Here is an 18,637-nt window from a genome sequence, read left to right on the forward strand (position 1 = left end):
ATACAGTAGGAGATACAATATGTTTTCAATAAAGAAGATATGAGAAATGAAATTACATGTTGGTAAAAAAAGAGCTGGTTAACTTTATTTAGATGAAAAATGAAAGACAGGTTGGATACAAAAAGTGATTATGAGGAGGAACCCTGAGGAAAGTTTTATACATAGTCACGATTAACTAAATTTAGACTGAAGTTAACTAAGTAAATGGACTATTAAGTGAGCTAATGCAAGACTGGAAATTTTGTCTCCTATAAGTCTCCTTTTGATAACAGATTGTTTTATGAGGAGCTGGGGCTGCAGGTGGAGGCGGGCCTGAGACGGCAGGTAGGCAGGAACACCTTCCCAAGGGAATGAGGGAACAGGGACCCCTGGGAGGAAAAGACCACAGGCTCCCAGGCAAGAAGCACGCTGGCCTGGACCACAACGGGGCAGGAGGGCCAGATGGCTGTGACGTGGACGTATTGCCACGGCAGGTTCAGTACAGCTCGCCGGTGAGCTACAAGCAGGAAGGAAGGAAGAATCACAGATGGTGCCAAAGCACCGGGTAAATGGTGGTGCCAGTTACAAAACAGGTTGCCTGGTGAGAAGCAACTGGGAGGGGTGGAAATCAAGAGGTCCATTTACAGGGGGTAGGGTGGGGGTGTACAATATACACGGAGGGAGTAAGAGGGACAAACTCTTTGCTGTCAAATAAGCTACAGTGACATAGGGCACAACACAGGGAATATAGCAAATATTTTACAGTAACAAGACAACCTTTAAAAACAGAATCACTGTACTGTCCACCTGTAACATATAACACACATCAACTACACTTCAGTAAGAAAAACTAGATAAACACAGGAAAAAAAAAAAAAAAGACTCATTCCGAACAGGTGAAGTGTGAGATGATCATCAGGCATTCTGGTCAAGATGTCAGGTAGACAAGCTCTCTCACAGGCTGCGCAGAAGGTGTAGAACTGGTACTGAAAGCACAGGCCTCATGGTTACCTCCCAGGGTGCAGGGGCAGAGGGGGAAGTGGCCCAGACAGCGCCGAGGCCCACGAGAGAGGTGACCCAGCAAGCGCAAGCGACCAGGGAGGTGGCCTTGAAGTCCAGTAAAATATTTCCAGCAGGAGATGGTGATCACTGGGCTGAGCTGCCAGGGAGGAGAGCTGGTGACCTCGATGCGGGGAGCTTCAGCAGAGCTGATGGAGGAAAACTTGAGTTTTGTTCCAGGGTAAATTGTAAGACCACGGAGGACAGACAAGTCCCTGAAGCCACATGAACTGCCTTCAGAGATACCAGAGCTGTGCTCCACCTCCATCATCGTGCGAGCTCCCAGCAAAGAGGAAGTATGAAATCAGTCACTGAACGAATGTCAATCTGAAAATTCCCAATATTTCAACCCGTAGTAAAAACCTGAATGGAAGGACTTCCCTGGTGGTCCAGTGGTTAAAAATCCACCTGCCAATGCAGGGGACACAGGTTTTATCCCTGGTCAGGGAACTAGATCCCATATGCCTCAGAGCAACTAAACTCATGCACCATAACTGCTGAGCCTGTGCTCTAGATCCCATGCTCTGCAACAAGAGAAGCGCCCTCAACAAGAAGCCCCAAGACAAAGAGTCGCACCCACTGGCCACAATGAGAGAAAAGATAATTAAAATAAAAAGAAGAAAAACCCAAATGCACATGAAAAGATGCTCAACGTCCCTAATTATTAAGAGAAATGCAAATTAAAACTATAACGAAATAACACCTGACAGCAATCAGAATCAAAAAGCCATCAAAAAGTATATAAATTCTAGAAAAGTTGTGGAGGAAAGGGAACCCTCCTACACTACTGGTGAGAATGTAAACTGGTGCAACTACTATGGACTACAGTATGGAGGCTCCTCAGAAAACAAAAAAGTTACCAATCCCACTCCTAGGCATAACCCCAGACAAAACCGTAATTCAAAAAGACACATGCACCCCTATGTTCACAGCAGCACTATTCAAGAACAGCCAAGACATGGAAACAATCTACATGTCCATCAACAGATGACTGGATAAAAAACACATGGTACCTATACACAATGGATACTCAACCATGAAAAAGAACAAAATAACGCCATTTGCAGCAACACAGATGCAACTAGAGATTATCACATAAGTGAAGTAAGTCAGATGGAGAAAGACTAAAATAATGGCACAGGGCTTCCCTGGTGGTCCAGTGGTTAAGAATCCACCAACCAGTGCAGGAGACACAGGCTCAATTCCTGGTCCAGGAAGAGTCTACATGCCTCAGAGCAACTAAGCCCATGCACAACTACCGAGCGCACACTCCACAAGAAGCCACTGCAGAGAAGCCCAGGAATTCCAACCAGAAAGTATTCCCCACTCGCCCCAACCAGAAAAGGCCGCCCGCAGCAGCGAAGACCCAGTGCAGCCAGAAATACAGAAAATAAAATGATAAAAACTAAAAGTACGGCACAGATGAACTTATCTACAGAACAGAAGCAGGCTCAAAGACAGAGAACAGACTTGTGGTTACCAAAGGGGAGGGGAGAGGACTGGGAATTTGGGGCTTTAGATGAGAACGATTACATTCAGAATTGAGAAACAAGAAGGTCCTACTGTACAGCACAGGGAACTATACTCAATATCCTATGACGAACCATAACGGAAAAGAATATTTAAAACAGAAGGTATGTATATAACTGAATACAGCAAAGATTGGCACCACATTGTAAACCAACTACTTCAATTAAAAAAAAAAAAAAAAAAAGACATTGGAATGGCTGAGAGCCAGAGCCTCCTGCCCATCCCACACGACGTCACACCCTCCCTCCACAATGAGGGACGGACACACTCTGCACTCCTCTCACACCCTCGTGGACACAGGGAGCTAAGCGACTTAATCTGTACTGTGACCGCAGCTGAACCAACAGACCAGAGAAAACACATCCCTTCTCCCCGAGTTTTCCAGAGGTTCTATATAAGTCAACGACATACTATGAACACGTCACCATGGGGTTAAAAACAAAACAAAGCAAACCTGTGATCAAGTCATTTAAAGAAAATCTTACTCAAAACCCTCTGAGACCTTAGAAGCAGCCAGTTAACGAAACAAGTCATCTCCCCTTCCCTGACTGACACACTTTCTGTGTCCTGTACTGCAGCCTGACAGCAAAGCCCTCTGCGGCAAAGGAAGGCCAAAAAAAAATAGCCAGGTTTCCTACCTGACAGAACGTCTTCCGATAATTCCCTTTCTCGTTCAATTTTCTCCTCAAGAGTTGAAATGCAGAATTCATAGCCAGCAAGAGCCAGTTCCTGTCTGTAAAGCAAAGAAGATCAGCTGTCCCGTCTTCCAGCCTCAGGTTTGCATCATCTAGTGTTAAGATGGATGGGTACTCTGTTTCAAGTCCCTAAGGGGTGTCAATCTCTCCTCTGTAAGAAGTTTAGTTTTTTTGGTCATCTCGGAGTGCTGCTGGGGTTTCAGTAACTGACACAACCAGTGCTCCCTCCTCCCTACTAGCAGAGCTGAGGGGCCAGCTCCTCCTGCAAGAGCATCCGACGCCTGCTCAACCCAAGAGCAGCGCCAATGGAGGCCTGGGCTCACTGCAGAATTCTGACTGCCGACCTCGTCCATTTCCGGTGGGTGAATTGGCTCACCACTCCCCATAAGCTGCACGTCTCAACGCAAGTTTCTTTTACAGAAATGGAAGCACCAACCAGGGTGCTAAAAGGCATTCGGCCCCAGTCCGGAGACCCTGAGTCACCAATGAGGATGCCCAAGCAGCCAGCAGGCCAACTCTGGACAGAAAGAGGGTTGCCCGCTGGCATCTCGGAGACACGGTAAGCACCACAAAGCACCCATCTGTTCTGGTCTTTGCTCCTCCATTCTGGCTCTCAGCTCCTCACTGGAAGTGGCACTAAACAAGCTTACCTCTCCGCTAGGCTTGGCCAGACAACCCCACCCCACTCCGTTCTCAGAAGAGGAGCAGCTTTCCCCGAGCCAAACCTCGACAGCAGCAGGGACCTCATCCAAGCAGGGCGTGGAGCAGGGGAGGCTGCCCACAAGACGTTCTTAGTCATCAGGAGAGAACACCTCTGAGCAGGGGAACTTATGGGCTAATTATTGTAGGTACCGCACAGCTTTCACCTCTTGAGAGATCGTGGGTGTCTCTCACTGTCCAGTGTTACCATCTCTGGGCTTCTCCTCAACCCAGGGATCCACACCCACCAACATCTGGTCCTGTCTGTAACCCGTCCAGAAAGATTAACCCGGCTGCAATGCTCCCTGGCATGAACCAACCTCAAAGTTTCTCTACAGACTTGGAGTCAGAGGCCCTGAGGCTCTGGTCCAGCCAAATGCCAGGAGATGGACCGGGTCCCCCCAAGAACAAAGGAGTGGACCACTCGGGCTGCAGGTGCCAGTGCCAGGGTCTCTGGCTGCAGTGAGCACTTCTCCTATAGCACTGGGCTAGGTACCACTCAAAACTTGTAGTACCCAATTCCTGCAGCAACTCAAGGGCTAAGGAGAAGCCAGGTCTTCCCTTAAATTTACCCCAAATTAACCCTCCAGGAGTCCTCTGCTTACATCCTCCGAGTTTTCACCTAGACAGTGAATGCTCCAGGCCTCTCTATCTGTGTCCCTGACCTTTGGCACACATCTAAAAGGTTTCCCAAAGCCTTTCCTAGGTACCTGGGCAGACTTTTTCTTCTGTGTAAGAATCTAGACTCACCCAATACTCTTTAAGTAGCACTGCTTTCCTGTCCCACTCGTCCAAAGGTCTCTATCCCATGCCTCGCTGCCACCTTGCTACAACCTAGCCACCCCATCACCTCTACAGCCTTTACAAACCACCCACCGGACGAGCCACTGACACCCTCTCACAGCAACTCTCTCATTATGTAACCTGTACCCAACTTCCTGCTTTGTTGATACTTCCATCAGCAAAATATGCCACTCCCGGCCACTCTTGCATTGCTCCCAGCTCTCCTAGGAAGAGCAAAACTAAGGTTCTAACAACTTCCCAGTTCAAGCAGGAATAGAACACATGACCAGGCCTGTCATGGTGCACCACAGGGACGAGGGCCACAGGCCCTACTGGGCATGCTCATGGACACAGGAGGGGCAAAACTGGAAAAGGCTCAAGATCTCAAAGATGAGGGACAGGACACCAGGAGTGTGACAGCTGAGATTGTGGATACCCAGGTGATTAGTAGGATGAAAACTGTGACACTCCAGGGTCAGTTTCTGACCCACAGCCCTTGCCCCACACCCAGACTCTGACTACACTTACCTACTCTGAGCAGCGTAAATAGTGGCCAGCTTTAGGGAGATCTCTATGATTGCATTGTCTTCCTATTGGTAAAAGAAAAAGTTAGTTCATAACAAATAAAATTTCCAGGAAGTTAGTTCATAACAAGTAAAATTTCCTCATAAAATTTCCTCGTATTTCAGATTAATTTCTAGACTGACTACATCCTGAAAGCCATAGTTTTGATGTTTTTGGAGGAATCAGGCGTCATGCTTTTGCATGAGTGAAAGACTGGCAGTTTTTATACTGGTCTTAGGGGGGAAAATCCCAACTTCTTGGTCAAAACACATGTGAGGACTGGGTGGAGTTTCTAGGACACAAGGCTATTTTGAAAACTGCTTCAGCTAGGGTGTAATACTATGTAATGTCCTTACCTGTTGCATGCCCTCTCCAAGCAGGTAACTCATTGTTGCTTTAAAAAGTTTTTCTGCCTAAAATCATAATGAAGAGATTTTTTTCTTTTATTTGGGCCCCATATCCAGATGACCCTGCATTCTTAGTCTGAGGCAGCGTTCCTCGAAAAACACACATACACAGAGAAAGGTAACCTTGTGTGGGAAAAACAGACTAAAATACTGGGACCCCACATCCTCTGGGTACCTTGAAAACGACTCTGTGATGTGTAGAACCAGCTTCAGAGATCAACTTCCCACCCAAACCCACTGCGGCAGAGACTGAAAACTACCCCTAACAGTCACTCTCCTCTCCATCTTTTCAAGTACAGTCTCCTCAGTTTCCACCAGGTCAAGGGTCCTTCCTTTGCATTTCAGGTGTGATCATATGAGGAGACTGCGGCCAAGAGATGCACGTAGTTTACACGAAGAGCCTCAACAGCGTACTTCACAAGGATGCTGCTGGTCCTCCATCCTCTCCCTGCCCACAGCTGGAGATGAGCCAGCGCTTGTACTCAGGCGAAAATACATCTTAGAAGGAACCTGGGCTCCTGGGTCACTTCATGGGGTAGAAGTGCCCACCCCTCTTCAGGGTTCAGCCGCCTCTGGACTAATGCATTAAATGGATACGCTTCCCTCTTATTTCAGTCACTTTATCTTGGGGTCTCTGTCACAGCAGCTTAGCCTGTACCCTTATGTGCAGAGGTCCCTTGAGACTAACATTACAACATGATTTACTTACGTTTTCAAGCTGACCCCTTATAAATGCTAAGTTCGCCATCTGAAAGCAGATTACAAGTTGTTTTTCAGTTTAGAGCACTGTCTTTTCACTTACTTCAAAATCTTTACATTAAAAACTCCCCTTTGCTTTCACCTTCTATCTAAAAAAAAAACAGGCCAGAAATTGTCACTAATCTGCTAGAAGCAAAGTCCAGCAATGGGCTGAGAGTACATGCATAGACTTTGATGATGACAAATCTAGATCCACTCTTCACTGAGAACACAAACATTAATGATAATTGTTTCTTTTCAGTCTGGGGTTGAGGTTTCTTAAACATGACAGTCCAAGGGTAATAAAAATTGAAAGCTAAAGAAAACTTAGTGAAAACAAAACCCAGAGAGACAGCCTGCAGGTGAGGAATACTAATCAGGAGCACTAACAGCCCTTCTGCACCATCGTCGGCGGTTCAGACTGGACAGAGGAGTTACCAGGTCGTAAGTGTAAGCAATGGCTTTTGTGTTGTGACTCTTGTGGGCAAGACGAAGAGCATCATGCAAAATCAGCTCTGCCTCTTCTGGCTCATCTTTCATGATGCACAACTGAAAAGAGAAAACAAAATAAAAGAAAATGAAACACAAAAAGAACAGAGACATGCACTGCCAGACAGAAGCAAGTACCGCTACGTGTCCCAGTACACAGAGCGAAGCTAGTCATTCATTCCTCAAACATTTATTGAATCCCTGTTGTGCAAAGGCACGGTGTCTGCAATCTCAACTGGAGAGGGGCTCCCCTGCAGCTCCGCATGGCCATAATATAGCACACTGGCTGAAAGACGTAGGCAGCGGGATCCTGAGCACCTTTCCCGAGCTCTTATAAAGGAGCTGCTGGCATTACATCCTCCTCCGCTCTTTCTGCAGGACAGGTGAGCTCAATCACAACCAATGATACAGGCTGTGAAGAAAAGCAAGAGAAAGGAACAAGGGGTTTCCTTCAAATGGGAGTCAAGAGAAGCCGCCCAAGGAAGCGACAGTTAAACTGAAGTAAAAAGGAAGAGAAACAGCCAACCAAGTAAGGAACTGTGGGAGAAAATTGACCCAAACAGAAAACGGGGAATGAGCAAAGGTGCTCCAGGCTGAAGAAAACGGATCTTCAAGAACCACTCAAACAATGAAAGTGAACAGATGTGAACCGAGGATAGTGACTGCTACTGCGAAGTAGGGAGGCAATGGGGTGGGACCATAGGTCTCACCGGCCAGGGCAAGGAGTCTGGGTTCTACCACAAACGCTGTGACGGGTCATCCAAGGCTTGTGGGCACGGAATGACACCAGCTGATTTACATTTAAATGATCGCTCCAGTTGCTGTTGAGTCGGGATGGCAGGGGGGCAACCGGGCAGAAAAGACTGCAGGCTGTGGCAACGTGGCCAGGGTGACAGCAGAAGACAGAGACGCGACAGGTTTGAGAAGTATTTTGGATTTGGTGGCAAAATCCAAAAATTCGTTGCTGGGTTCTCGGTATCTGGGAGGTGATAGTTAGGTACAAGTTCTCAGAATGACCATGGAGCGTCCAGACAGGAAAACGGGGCAGGCTACATAAAAGAAGAGGTACTGAGGGAAGGGGTAGGGGAGGTGCCTAAGACCACAGGTTCGTTTGGGTCGGCTGAAGCCTCCAAATGGAGCTGGCACACGGGCCGCACCCGCCGTCTGCGGGCACAGGTGCGGACGCGTCGGGCACGAGGCGACGGTCAGCCCGAAGAAGGAGGCCCGGCACCCCGGGAAGAGGAGAAAACGTTCAGGAAGAAGAGGCCCGCCCCGCTCCCCTCAGCCTGTGTGCACTTCTCCCCGCGCTCGCCAACCTCGCGGTCCGTAGCGCCGCCTCCACCTGCGCCCGACGCGCGGCAGGCGGACCTCAGGACTCCGTCCACAGGGGTCCCCGTAGCCGGGGGGCACGCCGCGGCCCCTCACCTTGGCTCGCTTCAGCAGCTGGATGATCTCGGCCTCGGCCTCGGCGTCCCCGGCCGCAGCCCCGCCCGCGCCCCGCCGCTCCTGCTCCGCCTCCGCGGGCCTCGAGGACCAGGCGAGCGCTGCGGGAAGGGGCGCTGAGGTCACCGTGCTCAGCCCGGCCCGCCCGGCCCGCCGGCCCGCGCCCCTCACCTGCCAGCAGCGGCAGCAGGCCCGAGCCTCGGCCGTGCGGCGCCTCTCGGCACGGCGGCGCCCGGGCTCCCGGCGGCCCGGGCAGCAGGTGCACCCGGCGGCAGCGGCCCCGCAGTCCCGCCGCCCGCAACAGGCCTCGGGCCAGGCCCACAGCCAGAAGCCGGTACATGGCGGCCCGCGCGTCCTCTGCGCACTGCGGCCACGGCCTCCGGAAGTCCCTCCCCTGGCGCCGAAAGCCCGCCGATTGGCCAGGCCGCCAGCATGCGCCGGGACGCAAACTACGTCACCTCTCCCCTTTCCCCCGCCCCGGAAAACGCGGGACCTGCCATGGCGGCTCCGACTGGGCCTCTCACGCTGCCAGCCGTGGTGGAGGAGCTGCTGAGCGAGATGGCGGCGGCGGTGCGGGACGGCGCGCCGAGTACGGGCGGGGGCGCGGGAGGCAGCGCCGGCGGGACGGGGTTCGGGGGTCCGGGCCCACTGGGGAGGTCTCCGCCCTCTCAACTCGCCTGTAGCCCTTCCTTCTCGCAGTCTGTGTTCGTTCCAAACGGTTCCCCTCCTGACCTCTGTGCACGAGTGATTGTTTCAGGGCCGCAGACGCAGGACTTGAGGGGTCTGGACGCTGTGGCTGTGCCTTTATTCCTCTGACCAGCAGAGGATGCTCTGTTACCACGCTCCCGCATCCCCTGGCCGCAAGCGCACGGGGCTTCAGAGCGCGTCCTCAGAGCTGCGCCACCGGCATCTGAATGACCATCGAATACATCGGTTAGGCCTCAGGACTCCCCTGCTGGTTCACTTGGGCGGCGTTTGTTTGCAAAGGACTGCACTTTGAAAAGGATTTACCTTGACGTACTGTTTTTAAAGAATTGAGAGGGGGAAGCCAACTTTTCTCATTTCAGTTAAATCTAAAGCAGTACATGTGCTTAAAAGATGAGGCGAGCCAGGTATTCGAACATCCTCTAATCTCAAAAAGCTTGGGGGAAAAGCCAGTCTGTTGACAGCTCAAACAGTGGTTGCCAGAAAGGGCTGTGTGTGAAGAGAACAGTGTGAGAGTCTTGAAGGGGGCGCCCCTGAGGCTAGGGGCTCATCGAGACCACTATCACCGGTTCACGTTTTTCAGAGCGGTTTTCTGCTATTTAGAAATCTTTGTACTTAGACAGTCATACACTCTCCTGAGCCCCCTCCTTCGACGATAATTTTCTTTAGATCAGTATTCTGAGTTTACACTTGTATGATGATGTAAAATCTAGTCACAGCTGAGCCATATAGGAAGTGATGACTACTTCTTTACTGTAACTTTGCTTTCTCTCAAAACTGTCATGATTGCATTTGTTTGGTTGTTTACTTTTCTATATATTTATCCCTAATTCAATAACTTCCTTATAGCTCAGATGGTAAAGAATCTGCCAGCAATTCAGGAGACCCAGGTTTGATCCCTGGGTCAGGAAGATCCCCTAGAGAAGGAAATGGCAACCCACTCCAGTATTCCTGCCTGGAGAATTCCATGGACAGGAGCCTGGCAGGCTACAGTCCATAGGGGTGCAAAGAGTCGAACGCGACTAAGTGACTAACAAACACACACACACATCCATAATTCAACTTCAAACTCTTACCAGGGTTCTAAATCTTCTACTCAAGATGCTGAGGTGTTCTGTCCATCTCATTCTCCTCTCCTAGAGCATCCAGGCTGCTCTCCTGAGATCTGCCCCCACTAGTACTATCGGGAATTCCCTTCACCTACTTTGGGCCTTAATGTGTAGTATACCCTACAATTTTCTTTTTCTCAGTTTACTGTCTTATTTTATAGAGCACATATTCTCCTATCCCGAGATTTAATTGATAGTTTGACAAGGTATTATTGAATTATATGTTGGAAATATTTCCTCAGACATCTTAAAGTATTCTACTACCTTCCAACTTCGTAAACTTACTTTCAAAGAGTCTTATTTTAGCCCTCCTGCTTCATTCCTACTTCAGAGCCATCTGGTGCCACCAATTTCTGGAGGGTTTTTTTTTTTTTTTAGGGAGCGAGGGTACTAGAGTCTGCAGTGTAAATCAGGTTGTTGCTTGGCTCTCCTATTGCTAGCTTAAGTTTCAGTTTTCTCAAGTCTTGTAAATAATTTTCCAACATATCTTAGCTGTGTTTCTCCCTGTCCTCATCCTTGAGAGTTTATGCATTTTAGAAAATTCTTTTATTATTGTTAAGTGGAATATTGGGAAGGAGTAAAATTTGATGCATAGGTTCAATTCATCATCTTACACAGAAGTCTTTTTGGCTATAATAGCCTTTTTAAAATGTTTTTGTCTATGGTCACTGGTTTAACACAATTCACTTACTTTCCATTCCTGTTTTACAGTTCCTGATGAGCATCTGTTATCGTAAGTATATATTCTTTTGTATTTGGGGTTCTTTATAAACCACTAATGTGTGTTTTTAAAGGCCAGTTCTTTCAACACCAACTCTTATTTTTAGAAGATATTCTTACTAAGCTAGGAACAATATTTTATTGATGTAATTGTTAAAAATCTGTCTCAAGTGAGTAACCAGCACTGTACTTGACAGTACAAGGCACTCCCTTATTGTCCTAAGTGCCACTGTATTTTAACGTCGTTCTAAAAGTTGTAGCTCTTACACTACTAACACATGAAAAGAGAAGGACATTTGACCCTTGAACAACTCTTACACATACAGTGCTCGGGGGAGGCCTGTTTCCTGAGTAAGAGGCTAAGAGTAGTTAAGAAATAAAATGTACTATGTACGTACACTAGAATATTATACAAAAGTTAAATTTTAAAATATGTTTGTGTATATATATATACATGTGCACATGCACACACATATATATGCATCATTCTCAGAAGCACACTGAATGTGAAAAAAAGTTGCCCAAAAAGCCCAGAATATACTGTTCATGTTTTAAACTTAAAAAACATCACCATATGTATATGTGTGTGTGTGTATGCACATACACATATGTACTATGTATAGTAAAATATAAAAACATTAACATGAAATGCGTGTGGTTGCCTTGAGGATGGAGAAATTGAGGAAGAACAGGAAGGCCTCTGACATATAAAGAGGCTTCTTTATAAACAATATGTTAACATTTATTCTGGGCGGTTGATTATGTGGGATTTTGCTGTATGTTTTTTTCTGAATTAAATTTTCAGAAGCTGCTGATGGTAATCTTTCGGGTCGAGTCAGAGAGGTAGCTTTCAGTCTATCATCTAACCTGAGGCTCCTCTCCTTCCCAGGCTGAAATTTGTCTTCGGCTCATCAGCCGTCCAGGCCTTGGACCTAGTTGACCACCAGTCCGTTACCTTAATCTCCTCGCCCAGCGGGAGGCGTGTTTACCAGGTAGAAACCCAGAGGTGGAGTAATCTCAACCAGATCCCCTTAGGACAGATGTTTTCATGAATCTGTATGAAAGCTGGTGGATGGTTGAAAGGACTTGACCCAACTTAGTGAAATGAGGGTGTGAGTAGTTAGAGTCAGATAGATGTGGCTTGTTAACCCCACCTGGGAGCAGTGTGTGGAACCAGCAATGATCCAGGGAGGCTCTTTGCCCAGGTCTGATGGACACAGCCAACTTCCCTTTCTGTCATTTGACACTACAGGGATCACCCTGTTCCTTGTCTCTTGCTTACAAGCAAAAGCCAAAATGCATTTTAAGGTCCTTTCGCATGTCAAGGTTCATCTAATAGAAATGATCTGTCAGAACTGTTGTTGGAAGCATTCACGAAGGCCACACTGTGCTGAATGTGGGCAGTTTACTTGGACCTTAGTTCAAGCGGACCTTAAGGTAGGCAGGTTTGTAAAGTACAAATCGGACTTGTATCAGACACTGAATTACTTTCATGTATTGCTAATTCTCACCAAAAGCCCGGAAAGATATTTATTTTGCTGAAAACTGAGATGCAGAAAATTAACTGTCCCCTACGGCAGCAGGGTTGTATAGCTGGCAGCCGGTCCTGCCTGTCTCGGTGTCAACAGCGGGCCAGACTCTCTGCCTCCCAAACCCCAAGTTTAGCCACGTTAGACGTGGTACGCCAGCTGGGATTCAGAGAAGGGGATCTTGTGAATGAAATAAAAATGTTGGCAGTGGTCTCCAAAATTTTGTGTATGGAAGGGGTAGAAGCAGCAGCCATCAGCCCTTGTATGAGATCCTGGCCTTGTTGAAGACCAGGAAAGGCAGAACTTTTGAGCGTTTGGGTTCTGGTTTATTTATGACGACTGTCTCAGAATTGAGACCGTGTTGATTCATTTTTAGCAAGGGACTGAGCAAAGCCTCTCGGGCACATGGAAGACTTGGCCCATGAACTCGCTTTTCCATGCAGTAGGGTGGTGCAGCCAGCTGGCACGTCCTCATGCGTTTCTGCCTGAAGTAAGCTGGGGTGATTAGTGCTGAATGCTGTAGTTAAAACTTCTGTATTTACTCAGAAGAGGCTGCTTATTAGAATTTTCTGTTGGTGAATGTCATAGATTAAGAATCAGAATTCTTAAGCAATGTTGTTTGTACCTGAGGAAAGATTTCCATTTTCTTTGCTAGTGTATTTATTTTTGGGTTTTATGTAGCTAATGTATCCTTGTCAAAAAGCGCTCCTGAGTTTTCCTGTGTCTTTTAGTTTCAGATTCTCTTGTCTCAGTTCCAACATCAGCAGAACACTTGACCCGCACAAGCATGATCTTGCTGTTAGTTAAAATCTCAAAGACTGTGTTGGAAATATTTCAGTTATTCTTGACTTATTATTCCTCCCACGATCACCGTGACTTGTTCTAGTTTTCATCATTCACATTCTGTATTATGTCATGTTGCTTTATTCATCGTAAAAATGCAAAATTCTTAGAATTGTGTTGGACTTTGAATTAAATGAGGTTGTAGAAACCTTACAGACACCCTCCAATTAACCTCAGTGGTTTCACTCTATGTAGTAATATGGAAAGAATTTGGCTTAATTCAGAGGTTCTGTAAGATGATAAAGGTTGAGTCAGATGTTGCCTTGTTACCCAGCTAGTTGTCATTCCATAGGTTGACCTTCTAACGTTCTCACCTCCTCCAGGTGTGGTGGTAATTACCCTGAAGTCACACTCATGTTGTCACTTGAGTCCCTTTTTGATAAACTTCAGTCCTCCTAGGAAGGGGACTGCGTCAGTCAGGAGGGGCCAAGTTAAATTTGTAACAATGACCCCTAAATTTGAAAGCTACAGAGATGTCTCCCTGTCCATCTCCATTGAGAGCCAATTGCAGCTTTGATCCAGAACATCGTGGCCCAGGATCCCAAGCGATGGAGCAGCCTGTGTCTGGGACACTGTGGATCTCATAGCAGAGGGAAGTCAGGATATCGTAGGTATCCATGTTGAACGTTTCTGCCTGGCCAGTCACACTTTACTGGCTAAAGCAGGTCACATAGTCAGCCTGTATGTATCAGGGCAGGGACATAACATCCTCTTTCCAAGAGAGGGAGCGGTGAATCGTATACAGTTCACCACTGTGACGGATGCTGAGGGCTTGGAGCAGCCATAAAGTAAACTGTGCTTGTGGGTGGATGACTGTTCAGTGGGCCCATCACCTTAGAGCCTCACTGTAGCTGCAGCAGATCCTCCCAGGGCGGTGCGGGCAAGTCCAGCCTGGGTCTGAGTATCCTCCTGCCTGCATTCCTTTTGTAAAGGCTCCCCTCTGGGACTGACACTCCTGGCTCCGAATGGATGAGCTTGGAGCACTTCCTGTAAGAGGAGGTGGTTTTTTCCACAAAGGTTGAATTAGACAGTCCCTGAGGTCAGTTTTCAGCTCCAAACACATCTGACTCAGATCTCTGCCCGATTATCAGGTTCATTAGTTGTCCACTGCTAGATAGAGAAGCCAACTGAGAAGTGACTCTCTTTACCGTATTCACCGCCTTGGGCGGCTGCATGTTTTGAGTCCCAGCCAGGGAACTTCTGCAGAACTTCTCCCCACCCCTGAGTGACCAGGCACTTACTCAGCCTCGTGCAGAGAGTAATTGGCTGGGGACCCACCATAAGGAGGAAGCAGTCTGTGTAGAATCCCAGAGGCTTATGCCTGCTGCTGCTGCTGCTAAGTCACTTCAGTCGTGTCTGACTCTGTGCAACCCCATAGACAGCAGCCCACCAGGCTCCCCCATCCCTAGGATTCTCCAGGCAAGAATACTGGAGTGGGTTGCCATTTCCTTCTCCAACAGGCTTGTGCCTAATTAACCATAAATCTAGAGAGAAGAAGAAACCATTGGTAATGGTTTAGCGACCCAAGAATTGTTGGTGTCCCTGCCAGACGTTGGTGGGTTTTCTTGTGGGACTGAGTGGGAACCAGTCTGCTCTCATGCTCTCCCTTCAGCAAAGGGCAGCTCCTCCTCGCACCCCTAGCCCTCACCAGTTTCAACACGTCAGCGCCTCATGACTGGAAACATGTGGTGTGACTTTCTTAATATCCGGTTTGTAATGGGGCTGAAATGTGTAATGGGTTCAGTAGGCATCCTGTTACCCAGTCACCGGCCATTTCTGGTCATCCTGCAGCCCCCAAGGAGTCCTCCTGACTTGGCAAAAAAAACCCATAGCGACATGCCTGCACCAGGTGAAATGCTGGAGAGACAACACCTGACTCAACATTGCTGTTTTTCAGTGGAAGTCTTACCTGTGTGAGGAAAACAGGAAACAATTCTAGGGGCACTGACATTCCTTTTTTCCACGTAGGTTGTCATCTCAGAGCCTGAAACAAATGTGAAGGCCCTGGGGCACATCCCCCAGGGGCAGTTCCCTGTCCCTGACCCACTGCAGGGGGTCTCTAGGTCCCTGGGATAGTAACTTTACTCCACTGGGACATGAGGAACAAAGCCCTCCACTTCCTGTCTCGGCACCTGGGGGGTGAGGACGGAGATGAGCCATTCCTCTAGGTCTGTCCAGCCACCCTCCAAACACAGGGTCCCCTGTGTCTCCTGACTGACAGCAAGGCCGTTGGCTCTGAATGTGACCTCCTGCCAGCCCTCCCGGGTCCGTGCCCTCATCCCGTCCTGCTAGGTGAGCCAGCAGACCTGGACTTGCCGTTCCCATGGCAGCTGAGTCACCCCGTTACAGGAGTCTCTGTTCCACGTGTTCCTCCCACTCCCTACTGGGCCTTTCCTGTCCTCAGACTCCTGCTAGGAGTGTGGTGGAGGCTTTAAACATTCACACACATGCTGTGAAATAACTGCAAAGGCTGAGAAACACAACAATAAAGTACAGTGCAGGGAGCCTTCTCTCTTTCTCTAGTCAACCCTCTGCATCCCCAGGCAGAAAAACAGTGGTTCGTGTGGAGGGTTCAGCCCACCCGAGACACTTCTGTTTTGCATGTGGCGCTGTCAAGGGCAGGGCACTGAGGCAGCAGGAGGGTCCCATGGGCAGGTAGGCCCTCGGAGAACAGCCCTGCGCCCTCACAAAGGTACACTCAAGGGCAGTAGTGGTTTTCCCGCTCACCTTTCCAGGTCTGACTCCACCTGTCCTCCCCTTTCCAGGTGCTTGGAAGCTCCGGGAGAACGTACACATGTCTGGCTTCTTGCCACTACTGCTCGTGCCCGGCATTCGCCTTCTCCGTGCTGCGGAAGGGGGACAGCCTCGTGGTGAGGATGGATGGGCCTCGGCCATGGCCGAGCTGGTGGCGGGGCAGGGGGCGCGGGGAGCCTCGCTCTGCGCCCTACGTGGGGTCTACTCTGTGTGGAAACAGATGGTAGTTCGTTGTCCTTGACTTCAGTCAGTCATCTCTTCTGGCTTTACCCTCCCAAAACACAGGGGCATTTTTAGAACTATGCCAGTTTCCTGTTTTAATTTAAAAGGTCAGAGATGAAGCTTCAGGAGGGCAGCAAGTAATCCCCAGAGTTGGCACCTGGGTAGTTATCAGGCCCAGTAAAAACATGAGCCAAACTGGACACTGGCAACAGTGCGTGCCCCAACCTCCAGCCACGAGGCGCTTCTCCCACTGCCCGTGGACAGCCTGGTGCTCAGCCTCGCTTGACTTTCACCAGGGGCAGCAAAGCATGTTGGTGCCTCGGCCGATCTCAGGAGCCCAGAGCATCAGGCAGGAACGAGACCTCCTCACATCCGTCCTGAGTCCACAGGAGAACCACTACCACCTGAGGGTGGGGAGGATCTTTCCAGTCTTGCCAAGGGAGAGAATTACAGCATCTGCCCCACGCTCCCCTTTCTTTACACAGTTGTCACACCTGTCAGGAAGCAGGTGGCAAGTGGGTTTTCCCATTGGCAGGGAGCCTCACTCAGTGATCTCACCTGAAAAATGACAGGGTTGGAGCCGGGCCCTCAGCAGCCCGAGTGGTGTGCCCCACGGTGTGAGGTCCAGCACAGATCATGCCTCGGAGAGGGACAGGCGAAACAGTGAGGGTCCCGCCATCCCTGCTCTTGGTGTCCAGTGGTTAAGGACTAGTCCCCTTTTGTAGACTTGGTGCAGATGTGTAAAATGAAGGTAAACCCTGTCCCCCAGGGGACTGTCAGATTTAAATGAGATAATCTTTGAGATAATCTTAGCAACACTGTACCTTGAAGAACGTTAGCCACTGCTGTTAACAGCTTTCTAAGGGCAAGGAAGAAAGAAGTATGATTAGGACTGACATAAAGAGCCTGTCTTGGTTTTCACTTGATTTCACCTGTCCCTGCTGGATCTACAGTGTTGCCCCAAAGAGCAGGCCAAGTATTGATAAAACCTCCTTGTCCACCAGACTGCTAGAGTAGACACCTGTCTAACCTTGGTCTGCGGTTCTAGGCAGTGGGTTCCAGGCCCCTGATGTGTGTGCCCCACTCCTTTCCTGCTCTGTGAAGCCTGGCCCTCCCTGTTTCTAACTGGCTTGCGTGTTGTCTATTCTAGTGCAAGCACCTCTTGGCAGTTTACCTGAGTCAGGTCACGAGGACCTGTCAGCAGCTGAGTGTCTCTGACAAGCAACTGACTGACATACTGTCAGCGGAGAAGACACAGGAAGCATAAAAGTGCAGATGGAGCATCACTGACCATCTTTCAAAGAAGAAGTCCCGTCCAGAGATGCACGTGCCCTGTCACGCGAGGTTCACATAAAGGAGATGTGGACTAGACTTCACAGTAGTGTCCCCTTCCGCCCTGGACTCCAGACCCAGGACGTGTATATGGCGTGAAGCCCTCGTGAAAAATCCAGCCTCCAGGCTCCATGGGTAGAAAATTTCCAGATGTAATCAAGCATCTTAGACTCCAAAGCCTAACATTAAGTCGCATCCACAGTGAGTTAGATTTTCAAACAACCGAAGTCCTAGTCCTTCTTAAGAGGTTAGAATGGGAGAGGAGACAGTACGATGGTTTAGATGCACAAGCGTTAGTTCTTCTTCTTGGGCCCAGAAAGTCTTTCTGCAGTAAAAGGTCAGAGCACAGATGTGGCTGTAACAGCAGCAGATATAAAGAGACGTTGGGGTTGCTGGGTTCAGCAGGCTCCAGACATTTGCAGTGTTGAGGCCAAGCAGTTGCTTAAATAGGCTGGGCTGTTGGAAAGGCAGCACCTAGAACAAGGAAGTGCAGGTCTGCTCAGAGTATTTCTGAGCTTCGTAACAAGCGGGTGAGGGAGGCAGCCAGACATGCTGCCAGGTGTTCCAGGCCGAGTGAGAAAAGGCAGATCTCCAGAGGCTGTGAGGCGGGAGAGGAATAGGACTCGTTTGGATCCTGAGAGAGAGCATAGGAGCTGTGATGGAAATGAACACGAGACGGAGCTGAGACAGGACAGGCACCTCCCTCGGGGACAACCGTTCACAGCTGGGTCCTTGGACAAGCTTTCCCGTCTTTCTGGGGCTTCACGTCCTTGCAGGGTTACTGCAGGAGGAGCTGAGCCAGCCACCAGACAGGCAAAGTGGATGGTCTTGGAGCCTAGGTACTCCCAACCCTGTACCCCTGAAACAGGAGGTGCTAAGGAATGAATGTGTGAAAGGTCACAACGGCACAAGCTTCTGTGGTTGGCACAGCTGTCTCCTAGGCGATGGTGTGGCAAATAAAACCTGTCAAGGCTCAACTCAGGAAAAGGGCCTGGGTGTGAACTTATTTCAGGATACGGAACAGAAGGTAGGTGAGC

General features: G+C 49.1%; 2 protein-coding genes across 8 annotated transcripts in view; one reads left to right on the plus strand and one right to left on the minus strand.

Moving 5' to 3' along the window:
• TTC19 (tetratricopeptide repeat domain 19) overlaps positions 1-8,775 on the minus strand; it is a 33,776-nt gene extending 25,001 nt beyond the window's left edge. The window contains exons 1-7 of one of the 7 annotated variants that reach the window (XM_070479176.1): positions 8,558-8,770; positions 8,369-8,487; positions 6,893-7,003; positions 6,426-6,464; positions 5,666-5,722; positions 5,274-5,335; positions 3,207-3,301 (exon numbers count right to left, since the gene is read on the minus strand). In XM_070479176.1, the coding sequence (XP_070335277.1) occupies positions 3,207-3,301; positions 5,274-5,335; positions 5,666-5,722; positions 6,426-6,464; positions 6,893-7,003; positions 8,369-8,487; positions 8,558-8,726 (652 nt within the window). In that variant the 5' untranslated portion in view covers positions 8,727-8,770. Of the gene's footprint in view, positions 1-3,206; positions 3,302-5,273; positions 5,336-5,665; positions 5,723-6,425; positions 6,465-6,844; positions 7,004-8,368; positions 8,488-8,557 lie in introns of all 7 variants that reach the window. The other 6 variants (XM_070479175.1, XM_070479180.1, XM_070479181.1 and 3 more) reach the window with 6 other exon arrangements.
• A 28-nt stretch (positions 8,776-8,803) lies between these two features.
• Positions 8,804-18,587, plus strand: ZSWIM7 (zinc finger SWIM-type containing 7). The gene is made up of 5 exons (XM_020896414.2): positions 8,804-8,975; positions 10,912-10,933; positions 11,810-11,912; positions 16,058-16,162; positions 17,419-18,587. The coding sequence occupies exons 1-5, from the start codon at positions 8,819-8,821 to the stop codon at positions 17,533-17,535; spliced, it is 504 nt and encodes a 167-aa protein (XP_020752073.2). The 5' UTR covers positions 8,804-8,818; the 3' UTR covers positions 17,536-18,587.
• Positions 18,588-18,637: the final 50 nt, after the last annotated feature.

This window comes from Odocoileus virginianus, chromosome 17, assembly GCF_023699985.2.
Source record: "Odocoileus virginianus isolate 20LAN1187 ecotype Illinois chromosome 17, Ovbor_1.2, whole genome shotgun sequence".
NCBI classification, from domain to species: Eukaryota; Metazoa; Chordata; class Mammalia; order Artiodactyla; family Cervidae; genus Odocoileus; species Odocoileus virginianus.